The following is a 12,663-nucleotide window of genomic DNA, read 5'->3' as shown; positions in this document are numbered from 1 at the left end:
CAAAAGTTGAGTTTATAACAGGCTCCTATAACACTTGAATACATTATGTTTAAGGAATGATGATCATATCCAACCGGTAATTTATAACAAAGCAACAATAGAGTAAACTTGGCAAATAATCAAGTGGTAGACAGAAGAATGAGTAAACTTTTGAGATGAACTTTCATTTCTCAAAGGTCACGTGAACAAAGGATTCTTAAAGTTGAAAGCATCTCAGAGAACCATCTTGTTGATACTACATATTAGTAAGAGAATAAATCAATTCCCAATAAAGCATAACAACACTGTTTTTACTTCCTTCTGCAGAAATTTAAGTTTTCCTCAACCATAGATAACCTTGGAAGCAAATCTATAGGCACATTCGTATGTACATTATGAATACCTGGTTATAATCTTACACATGCAACCATAATAGACACAGAAAGCAATCCTAAAACCATTACCATTACACCCAAGAAAACAGGAAAATAAAACTGCAAAGCTAAATCAAAGCATCAACCATTGAGCAATTAAGAAAGCGTCCGACTTTAGATATGGCAAACCCGATTACTCGAGATGTCGCGGCAGACTCATCCTTTGCTCTGGCCAGATTCTCTTTGCAAAGAGTCTCTTTCTCACATACTGTTTTCAGCTTCTCAGTCAGTTCCTTCTTCTGCGCTTCACATTCCTCCAACTCAAGCTCGGACTGTTCCACAAGCTTCCTATTCTTGGCTGCTTTCTGTTTCAGCTCACTAGACTGCATAAGAATCTCATTTGCTTCAAGCACCTCGGTTAGCCTCGCGTGCAGCCATTCAACTTCCACTTTCATATTTCTTAACCCATCTACAAGAGCAATCTTGTCTTTCAAGGAACTTCCTTTAATACTGCGAACATCTTTCTTTTCGAAATCCGATATGATTCCGCAGATAATCTCCAACAATTCTGATCGGTGTCTCACCGATTCTGTCACACAATTCCTAGCAATATCGCCATGTTTGTCTATTATTCTTCTTAATATTGGCATGAATTCCATCTTCACATGATATCCATTCACCGTGTCTTCCGCCCGGCTCGGTATCTCAGAATCAACCTCATCGCCATTTTCATTTCCCACCATAGCAACCATTTCAGATAGTTTCAAGCCATATGATGGGGATGAACATCCACCCCTTAAAGTACACTTCCTTTGATTATCATTTGTTATTTCCCCTTCCAAATCCTTCTCAAGAGGGATTAGTTCCAATGTTGGAGAAGAAACACATGATACTAGGTATCTTGAAGGGGATTCTTTTTTCTCAGAATCTTTGTCTAAACCTTTATATCCCTGCATCAAAATATCATAATAGATAGTGATTAACAATTCAGAAACTAACATAAAAAAGATGTTACAGTATTTCGTACCGAATCGACTGTCTCGGCCGGATCATCAACTTGTTGGATGTCATCAGGAGCAGATGTTATTCCATTTTGAATAGGCTTTGCAGCTGATCTTAAGGAGCTGCGGCGGAGATTAGACACCGCTTTAGAATTCTCAGTTAAATTCTTTCTAGCAGAGGTAGGACATTCCCAAGAATCTGACTGAACAATATATATACATAAAAGCAACAATTTGAAAGTTAGGGTTTATACCAACAATAGTGAAAACATATACTACATTTATGAAAAGATTATGAGAATGGCCTACAAAAGAAATCATGATATCCACATAAATATTGTTGTTGCATGCAAGGTTGACCAGATTTCAAATACCATGCATGCACGATAGTCTTGAAGGTTAAACATGATATGGATTATAGAAGCATATGGAAAGAAAAAGGAGTTGATCAAAGAAAGGTTTACCGCGTCGTTGAGATTGGTTGACTCAGATTGGGAAGCATTTTCAGCATCATCATAGGTTTTCCTTTTATGCTTCCTTGCTCTCTTCTTCTTTGGTGCCATGGCTTAGTAGAGAGAATCAGAGAAATGAAGAGGCTTGTGTTGTGTGTATTGTTGAGAAGAGATAAATGAAATGAAGAGGTTTGCTTGTAAATTGAACCAACCAAAATATAGTGATATGATGTGATGGTGAAATTGACTTATAACTGTTCGGTATGATGATGAGGGAGAAGAAAGCAAGCTATTTTTGTTGGTTACACTGAAAATATCGCATCAACATTGCAATTAAACTAAAATAATAATAATAATAATAATAATATGTCATAGAGATTTCATAATAATAGTAGTTTTTATAATTTTACAATGTGTCTATTAATATGTTTTCAAAAAATTATGTAATAAATTTGATATTATAAATTGAATTTAATGAATATGATCGATGTAAAAAAATTGGCATGATTAGTCAACGCGTCCCTTCTTTACTTAATTTTGAGTTCCGCTTTAGTCCCTTAATTAAAAAAACGTTACAGTTTGATCTCGTAATATTAGTTTCGTTAGCATTATTGGTCCCTTATGTTAGTTTAGCTGAAAAAGCGTTAGTATTTGCCAACATGACGTGTCAACTGTGTAATGACTCAGCAAAAGGATTAAAAAACTCATTATTTAAGGGTCTCAATTGTATCAAATGTCATCGTCTTTCCAAAAAGTGTTCGCGCGTTTATTGATATTCACTTGCATTTGATTCAGGCTGTGTTGGTGGATTTTCTTGCTTTCTCAATCTCATCATTTTTCTTTTCTGTGTTTTTAGAAAGGGTCTCATCATTTTTCCTTCATTACATCTTATCTTTGTTTCTAGGATTTTAATCTTCTATAATGTCTAAGTTGTCAAGCAGTGCTTCCATTGAAATAGTTGGGTTGGTTATTCGTAGAAACAAGAGGAGGGAATGTTATTGTCAAGATGAATGTGTCCTTCGTACTGTGGGTGACATGAACAATGTAAATTTGGGGGGGAATTTGGGATTGTAGAAATTATAAAAATCATGTGAATAAGGATTGTAATTTCTTCACATTGTTAGGTGACGACATTGTTGATGAAAGGGATTTGAAGATTCAAAGGCAAAAGAAGAAAATTTATAAATTGAAGAATCAAATCATCCACGCTAGAGAATGGTTGAAAGTATCCATTATGGTTGGAATATTAAGCTTAATGCTTAATATTGTATTTGTAACAATGTATTTTTAGGTTAGGATTTTGTCTGTCTATTGAGTTTAGTGTTGAAATGTATATATCATGAAATGTATCTGCCAACATTGTTATGTATGTTGGATTCCTTTAGTTTACAAATGCACCTTTGTGTAATGAGTTTATCGATGAAATGTATTTGTCATTATGTTATTAGTGAAATGTTACTTTGTTTTCCATGAACATATCAGAAAAAATGCACTTTTAATTTGGAAGAGTGAAATGTAGTTGTCATAAGTTGGAACTGTGTAACATAACTATAACATTCCTTATCATTCCAATAATAAGCTATAACCATAACAAAAGATGCATTATAAGTCATAACAAAACTTTTCTCAACTGCAAAGTGTCTTCATCTGGTAATTTTGCACAGTATGACTCCTATAGACAACCTTTCTTACATATGACTATCATCCTCTTGTTATCATTTTTCTTAACTATCAAGTATCTTCATCTGACAATTTTACACAGTATGACTCCCATGGACAACCTTTCTTACATATGACTCGCATTCTCTTGTTATCATTTTTCTTAAATTTCAGGTTTCTACCTGAATGAATAGCATATGTTCTAACTGTCTCTTTAAAGTCTTCCTTAGTAACAAAATAAGTCCCTAATTTACACTTGTAATCCTCCATTTTTTTGAAAGCTTAAATGTTTGAAAATCATATTTTAAAAACTCTTCATCTTCACTATCATACTTTTGGGGTAACTCATCACTATCATATTCCTCAATGTCACTCAAACCTCTAAAGCTTTCCTTTGGAACCTCACCTTTATTCACATCATTAATTGAGCCACTACATTCAACTGATTCTTCCACCTCCCTTTGTTTCCTTGGTCTCCCAACCTTGGCTTTCCCCTTCATTTTTCATTTTCCTTGCCCTTCTAATTTCCTTTGTCATCCTCTTTATCAACAATAATTTCTTCACCAATTCCTATAGCATCCTCATCAGAATCCTCAAAGTTCACATTTAGAGCACTGTCATCTTCACTACCACCACCATCTTTTTGGTTACATTCCAATCCTTCATCTTTATCTTCGTTACAAATAAGTCCCTCAGCTAGCGATCTTTTTGAACACGTACCAGATAAGATGTGTCATCCAATATATCATCTTCTTGATCACACACCATATAATCAGTGGTCCCTTCCAATGTAATTGTTAGGTATGTGTTTTATGATTGGCAACAATTTTGTTAAAACATGCATCACATCAAGACTTGAGCAAGATGTCTTGACCTATTGATTAGACATCTTTGCAGGTTTTATTTTACTTCTTGGAAGACTTATTTTATTATAAGATCTTTGAAGATTCTTTGAATATTCAGCTATCAAATTTAACTGTCCAAAAAGGTTTATTTTAGAAACTCTTATTTCATTTCTAGCAGTGCACTTGTTTCATAAAAAAGAGGATATTAAGACATTTTAGGAAACAAGTGATCTTGTTCCTGATTTTATGTAGAAGATTCTACAAACTTTGTGCAATAATCCATATTGGATTTGGTACAGTTTTATGCTTAAGCCTACGCTTACCAAAGGCTATTTAAAGAGAACATTGCTAACCTAATTTAAAGTAGTTAGAGTTACGCTTGAGTATTGTGAAATTAGGGTTTTAGTGTTCTTTGTTATTTGTGAGCCACTTTTATATCTCGTTAATATTAGAGTTGGATTGTATCTTTGTGTTGTAATTGTTAATCACTAATAAGCTTTTAAGAAATAGTGGATTGAAGGGAAGTGAGAGGGGTTTCATATCTAGGAGGGTCTTAGATAAAAATAGTATGCGTAGTAATTAGGTGCGAAGATTGTAAATAGGAGGTTGTTTACTGATATCTTCAAACTAATACTATTATAGTGGATTTTCTTTCTGAATTGGATGCCCCCAGATGTAGGTGAAGTTGCGCCGAACTGGGTTAACAATCATGTGTTATTTACTTTCAGCAGTGCATTTTAACATCCTTATTATTATTGTTGTGTGAAGTTCTGATATTAGTGTCGTGACATCGGATACGACATCTAATATCTGAATACCAAAATTTCAATAGGTATCAGAGCAGGCATCTTCCTCTGTTTCTGGGTGAGATTCGGGGAAGATACTTTCTGGTACCATGGAAAGGAATGAGGATTTTTTAACAGACCACCCATCTTAGATGGAACCATCTATGACTATTGGAAGGCATGTATGAAGGCATTCCTAAAATCTATGGATAGCAAGACTTGGAAAGTTGTCATCAAGGATTGGAAACATCCTGTTGTGGAGAAAAAAAATGGGAAGGTTACTACTTACTTGAAGCTTGGAGAGGACTGGTCTAAGGAAGAATATGAATTGGCTCTTAGAAACTTTAAAGCTTTGAATGTTCTATTCAATGGAGTTGACAAAAACATATTCAGGTTAATAAACACTTGTACTGTGGCCAAAGATGTATGGGAAATTATCAGAACCACTCATAAAGGCACATTTAAAGTGAAGATGTATAGACTTCAGCTTCTCACTACCAGATTTGAGAATCTAAAGATGAAAGAAGATGAGTGTATTCATGATTTTCACATGAATCTTCTTGAAATGGCAAATTAATCTAGTGCCTTAGGAGAGAAGATGTTAGAAGAAAAGCTGGTTAGAAAAATTATTAGGTCCCTACCTAAGAAATTTGGCATGAAGGTCACAACCATTGAAGAAGCCTAAGACATCAGTAACATGAGAGTATATGAACTTGTTGGGTCACTCCAAACTTTTGAATTGGGTATTAGTGACAGATCTAAAAAGAAGAACAAGAGAATAACTTTTGTATCCAACACTGAAGATGAAGAGGAACAATGTGACTTGGATACTGATGAAGGAATTTCTAATTATATTGTACTGCTTGGGAGACAATTCAACAAGGTGTTGAAGAGAATGGACAGGAAGTCAAAACCAAATGTCAAGAACAACTCATCTGACATCAGCAAGAACAATGACTTTTAGAGAAGAACAAGAACAGAAGATAAATCCAATCAAGGTAAAGGCATTCAGTGTCATGGGTATGAAGGATTTGGACACATTATAGCAGAACGCCATACATATCTCAAGAAACAAAAAAAATGGGTTGTCTGTCTCTTGGTTTGATGATGATAACTCTGAAAGTGAACCTGAGGATGAATTTGCTAAACATGTAACTGCTTTAACTGGAATGTATAATTCTGATGAAGATTCATGTGATGAAGAAGTATCTTATGATGAACCGGCTTCCTCTTACAAAGAATTGTGCATCAGAAGTGAAAAAGTTTGTCAACTTGGAGAAAAATAGAAGAAAATTATATCTCAACTGCAGGCTGAAAAAGAAAAATATTTGTCTACTATATATGGACTTCAAGATGAGGTGACCCTATTGACTTCTAAACTTGAGAACATGACAAAGTTTGTAAGAATGTTGAACAATGGTTCTGATGTGTTAGATGAAGTTCTCCAAGTTAGGAAAGTGGCTAGAGACTTGAGAGGGATAAGCTTTAACTATCAATCTTTAAACAAACAAGGAGAAACCCCTGTGATAAACTTTGTGCCTCCAAAAAGGAAGCATGAGCCTATGTTGTCTAATCATTTGTCTTAACATCGTGCCAGACATTAGAATACTCAAATTGGAGGCAAGCTATTGCACTAGAGATGTCATTACTATGGAAATTTTGGTCATATAAAGCCCTTATGTTTCAAACTGTATGGCTATCCAAGGCGTCCAACGCATCCTAAGGATAATCAAGTGGTGATTAAAACTATAAAGGAGTGGAAACCTAATCCTGTCACCACTAGTCTTATAGCTCACACCTCTCTTAGAGCTTCAACTAGAGAAGACTGCTACTTTGACAATGGATGTTATAGACATATGACAGGGGTTAAGAAGTCCTTGGTGGATATCAAGTCTTACTCCATAAGTTATGTCACTTTTGGTGATGGGGATAAAGGTGAAATTAAAGGAGTGGAAGATTAACTTGTACAGGACTCCCTGGTCTTGATGATGTTCTGCTTGTAAAAGGTCTGATTGCTAATCTGATCAGTATCAGTCAATTATGTGATCAAGGTCTTAAAGTTAATTTCACTAAGTCTGGATGTTTGGTCACTAATAAGAATAATGAAGTACTGATGAGGTGTGTCAGGTCTAAGGACAATTGTTACTTGTGTACACCTCAAGAAGTTAATTGCTCTTCCACATGCTTGTTGTCCAAGGAAGATGAAGTCAAATAAACTTTGACATTTGCATCTGAAAGGCATGAAGAAGATTGTGTCTAAAGAAGATATCATATGTATTCCTAAGCTCAAGATTGAGGAAGGAAAAATCTGTGGTGAGTGTTAAATTGGAAAGCAAACCAAGATTTCATACCAGAAGATCCAATGTCTAACTACTTCAAAGGGTATGGAACTTCTTCATATGGATTTAATAGGGCTCATGCAGGTTGAGAGCCTTGGTGGGAAAAGGTATGCATATGTTATTAATGATGATTTTTCAAGATTCACTTGGGTGAACTTCGTTAAGGAAAAATCAGATGTCTTTGAGGTTTTCAAAGATTAGTGTCAAAGGCTTCAAAGAGAGAAGGAAAATGGAATTGTCAGGATTAGAAGTGACCATGGAAAGGAATTTAAAAATAGAAAATTTGCTGAATTTTGCTCCTCTGAAGGTATTTGCCATGAGTTCTCTTCTCCCATCACCCCTCAACAAAATGAAGTTGTTGTTCACAAGAGTAAGACTCTACAAGAATCAGCTAGAGTCATGCTTCATGCTAAGCATCTACCCTGCCATTTTTGGGATGAAGCAATGAATACTGCTTGATATATTCATAATATGGTCACTTTGAGAACTGGTACTTCAACCACTCTCTATGAGTTATGGAAAGGGAGGAAGCCTGATATCAAATACTTTCATGTGTTTGGAAGTAAATGTTACATTTTGGCTTATCATGAACAAAGAAGAAAGATGGATCCCAAGAGTGATGAAGGAATCTTTATGGGCTAAACTACAAATAGCATAACCTATATAGTATTTAATTCCAGAACCAAAGTCATGATGAAATCTATTAATGTTATGGTTGATGATTGAATCATAGAGAAGGATACTAATGTCGACGAAGATGTTAGAATATCATCTCAGATGAATGATGCTCCAGAAGATGTATTAGACATTGAGTCTAACACTGAGTCTGTAGGTACTGAATCAGAGGTCAATCAAGCCAACAAAGGTTTTTCTATCAGAATCCAGAAATATCACTATAAAGAGCTCATTATAGGGAATCTTGATGAGGGAATAACCGCTAGATCAATAGAGGTTGTATCCAATTCTTGCTTTGTCTCTAAGTTTGAACCCAAGAATGCGAATGAGGTTTTAACTGATGAATTCTTGATCAATGCTATGCAAGAAGAGTTGGGTCATTTCAAGAGGAACGAAATGGGACTTAGTTCCTAAGACTGAAGGAACAAATGTCATTGGTACTAAATGGGTCTATAAGAATAAATCTGATGAAAAGGAAGTTGTCACCAAAAATAAGGTCAGACTTATGGCTCAAGGATACGCTCAAATTTAGGAAGTAGATTTTGATGAGACCTTTGCTCCAATTGCTCGTCTTGAATCCATAAGACTGTTGTTAGGAGTTGCATGAATACTAAAGTCCAAACTATTTCAGATGGATGTGAAAAGTGCCTTTTTGAATGGGTACTTAAATGAAGAGGTGGATGTTGAACAACCCAAAGGGTTCATAGATCCTACTTTTCTAGATCGTGTGTTCAAACTGAAGAAAGCTCTTTATGTGCTAAAGCAAGCTCCTAGGGCATGGTATGAAAGGCTGACATAGTTTCTTGTCAATAATGGCTACAGGAAATGAGGAATAGATAAGACCCTGTTTGTTAAGGAGAATGATGGAAAACTCATGATTATTCATATATATGTGGATGACATTGTGTTTGGTGGAATGTCAAGTGAGATGGTTTAACATTTTGTCAAGCAGATGCAATCTGAATTTGAGATGAGTCTTCTTGGTGAATTAACATGTTTTCTTGGTCTTCAAGTGAAGTAAATGGATGATTACATCTTCATATCTCAAAGTAAGTATGCCAAGAACATAATGAAGATGTTTGGTATGGAGAATGCTAGTCACAGGAGGACGCCTGCACCTACTCATTTGAAGTTATCTAAAGATAAAAAGGGTGTTAATATGGATCAAAGTCTATACATGAGCATGATCGGTAGCCTGCTATACCTTACAACTAGTAGACCTGACATAACATTTGTTGTAGGTGTTTATGCAAGATATCAAGCTGAGCCCAAAATGAGTCACATCAATAAAGTGAAGAGGATTATGAAATACATCAATGGTACAAGTGACTATGGCATGTAATACTTTCATGGATCTAATTCCATACTTGTAGGGTATTGCGATGTAGATTGGGCAGGTAGTGCTGATGATAGGAAAAGCACTCCGGGAGGTTGCTTCTTCTTAGGGAACAATCTTATATCTTGGTTTAGCAATAATCAAAATTGTGTCCTTATCCATTACTGAGGCTGAGTATATTGCAGCAGGAAGCAATTGTTCTCAGTTGATTTTGATTAAACAGATGTTAAAAGAATATAATGTCAAACACGATGTCATGAGATTATATTGTGACAACATGAGTTCTATAAATATCTCCAAAAATCCTATCCAACACAGCAGGACAAAGCACATTGACACCTGTCATCACTTTATCAGGGATCTTGTTGAAGACAAGGTTGTTACCCTTGAGCATGTGGCCATTGAGAAGCAACTAGATGATATTTTCACTAAGCATTAGACGCAAATCAATTTGAAAAACTAAGTGATGAACTTGGAATTTGCATTTTTGAGGAACTATAGCAATTATTGTTATTTAGGCGTGCAATAAAAACTTTCTTTTCCCTCCATGCATTGGTGCACGCTACTCAAAGGAAATCATTTCAAACTTCCCTCAATTGTTTTCAAACATGATATCTCCTTATTTCCATCTACTATGCCATTTCAGTTCACGTTATTCTTAGAAATTTCCTCTTCTTTATGCTTACCTATTGCCATCTAAAAATCCTCTTCCAAGTTATTTTCAAGATGTCGAAACAATCTGCTTCAACACCCATTAGTGTCTCAAAGGACAACTCAGCTTCACCCCCATGAAAGTTAGGGTTACTTCCTCCACTGCAATGGTGGGCCCCTCCGAGATGGTCCTTGATGTAGTTCCTTTATCAATGGTTCCATGCCATGTCCCTGTTCAAAAGAAGGCGAGAACTCTATCTACAAACAAGGTTAAGGCAATTGTTGTGAGTAAGTCTCCCAAACCATCAGTTGTTGTCAAGAAAGCTCATTCTATGACAAGTCTTTATGTTAAACTCATTCAATCTTATAATGTTGAATATAATGTCAATACTTCTACTAAAGAGGTTATTGGGTAAAAACCTGTTAGTAGAGTGAAACCTTTTGGTTCATATGTATCAGAAAAGTTAAACCCTAATGTGAGTGAGGCTGAAAAAGTTTCCATTTATAAAAGTATCTGCAGGTTAGTGACTACTATTCTGAAGGAAGCTAGGTTTGGTGATGTGTCAGATGTTACAACATCCTTGGCCCAAGCTGAACAACCAGCTGAAACTACCCCTGAAAACCCTATTGGTGGTTGTGATAATGACTTCATCTCAACTGAGTCTAATAAAGTTGTGTCTCTTGATAACCTCGTGTTTGTGACTGTTGAGGAGAAGTAGGATGTGTATGGTGAGGAGGAAAACCCTGGTAGAAGATCCATTGACATTATGAATGTTAATGAGTTAAACTCGGATGAAGGACCCATTGCTAAGAATTTGTCCCCTGGAATTGCCAAGAGGATGAAGAATAGAAGAGACAAGGTTGTGATGAATGAAGGCACACCCTCTAAGACTGCCAAGAAGAAAGCTATTGTTGGTCCCACCAAAAGCTTGAGCAAAGTTGTGGCTCCTACTAGGAAGAAGAAGGAGATCTCTTCTAGTGAATCTGATCATGATTTTGAACATGATATTCAGGACTTCACCCCACAGAAGAAAGAAGCGGTGAGAAAGATACCTGTGAATGTTCCTGAGGTGCCTTTAGATAATATATCATTCCACTCTGTCGGTAACGTAGAAAGATGGAAATTTGTTTACCAAATAAGGCTAGCTCTGGAAAGGGAAATTGGACAGGATGCACTTGAATGCAAGGAAGTTATGAAACTCATTGAACATGCAGGTTTAATGAAAAGTCCTACAAGCTTTGGAAAATGTTGTAAGGTGCTAGTGAAGGAATTTATTATAAACATCCCTGATGACCGTGATGACAATAAAAGCAAGGAATTTAGAAAAGGTTATGTGAGAGGAAAATGTGTGGAATTTTCATCTATTGTGATTAATAAGTACATGGGCATATGTGAAGATGAACAACCTGAGATAGAGGTGTCTGATAACCAGGTTTGCAAAGAAATTACTGCAAAACAGGTTGTACAATGGCCTAGAAAAGGAAGCCGTCAGCTGGAAAGTTAAGTGTAAAGTATGCAATCCTTCACAGGATTTGTGCTGATAAGTAGGTTCCCACAAACCATACATTAACTTTGACGGGCAAATTAAGCAGGGTTATTGATCGGTCACCATTTCCATTGAATTCCCGCCGTTAATCCGACGTATTTTCATCACTCTGGTAAGATTTATGTTTGTTTTTAGTTGCATTTGAGTCAAGTATCAAGTTTTGTTGGTTTGGTATTACATTACATTCGATTACGAGTTTAAGTCAAAAAGACCTTGTTTATGCTTCGTTTGGGTAGTGTCATTGTTCCAGGTTCAAAAGCAAGAATGGTGAAGTTCGGGACACTCTGAAGGACGAAAATATGACAGAACAGCAGGTCAACACGGCCACCCGTGTGCCACCACACGGCCGTGTTGTTGGTCAAGCAGAGAAAAAGACGAAGCAGAAAACAGGGATCAACACGGGCACCCGTGTGTACACACACGGCCGTGTTGATTAAAACAGTGCATCTACACGGCCACCCGTGTGTAGGGACACGGCCCGTGTTGTTGCTACTGTAACAAATGCTGAAATTAATTAATGCAGGAGAAAAAACACGGGCGCCCGTGTGTACACACACGGCCGTGTTGATTGCACGCAGCCTGGAAAACCTAATTTTGCATTGTGAACCGATTCTTCTCATTAAGGGCAGTATGGACCTTTTGCTTGGGGAGGAGGCATCTGAAACTATAAGAAGGCTTGGAAGAGAAAGAAAAAGGGACCTTTTGACAGACGAACGAAAGCATTACAGTGGAGAAGATAGCGAATACAACGGATTCGAAGACGGCGAGATTCAAGGGTAGCCACCATTGAAGATCAAACCCTCCTAATTCTTTGTAATGTCTAATCTTTACTTTATGAGTTCTTTAAGTACTATGAGAGGCTAAACCCCCTGATGCTAGGGGGGTGGTCCTGATGTTATCGTATGCTATGAATTCGAACCGATGATTTCCTGATTTCTATGTTAAGTATTTCAATTTAATTGTGTGATGTTATTATGCTTTTGTATCGGACAAATACAAATTAATCTATGACTTCCAATA

The 12,663-nt window shown here is 36.3% G+C and overlaps 2 protein-coding genes across 2 annotated transcripts; one reads left to right on the top strand and one right to left on the bottom strand.

The window, feature by feature from the left end:
- Positions 1-294: 294 nt before the first annotated feature.
- Positions 295-2,060, bottom strand: LOC127121094 (uncharacterized). Its single transcript, XM_051051696.1, has 3 exons — positions 1,819-2,060; positions 1,381-1,557; positions 295-1,303 (listed from the first exon to the last, which is right to left on the bottom strand). The coding sequence occupies exons 1-3, from the start codon at positions 1,915-1,917 to the stop codon at positions 482-484; spliced, it is 1,098 nt and encodes a 365-aa protein (XP_050907653.1). The 5' UTR covers positions 1,918-2,060; the 3' UTR covers positions 295-481.
- Positions 2,061-10,863: 8,803 nt separating this feature from the next.
- On the top strand, positions 10,864-11,601 carry LOC127121816 (uncharacterized). The gene has a single exon (XM_051052251.1). The coding sequence runs from the start codon at positions 10,864-10,866 to the stop codon at positions 11,599-11,601; it is 738 nt and encodes a 245-aa protein (XP_050908208.1).
- The last annotated feature ends 1,062 nt before the right edge of the window (positions 11,602-12,663 follow it).

This window comes from Lathyrus oleraceus, chromosome 2, assembly GCF_024323335.1.
Source record: "Lathyrus oleraceus cultivar Zhongwan6 chromosome 2, CAAS_Psat_ZW6_1.0, whole genome shotgun sequence".
Classification (NCBI taxonomy): Eukaryota; Viridiplantae; Streptophyta; class Magnoliopsida; order Fabales; family Fabaceae; genus Lathyrus; species Lathyrus oleraceus.
Note: the sequence above shows the minus strand (reverse complement) of the source record. Positions and strands in the feature narration are given on the sequence as shown.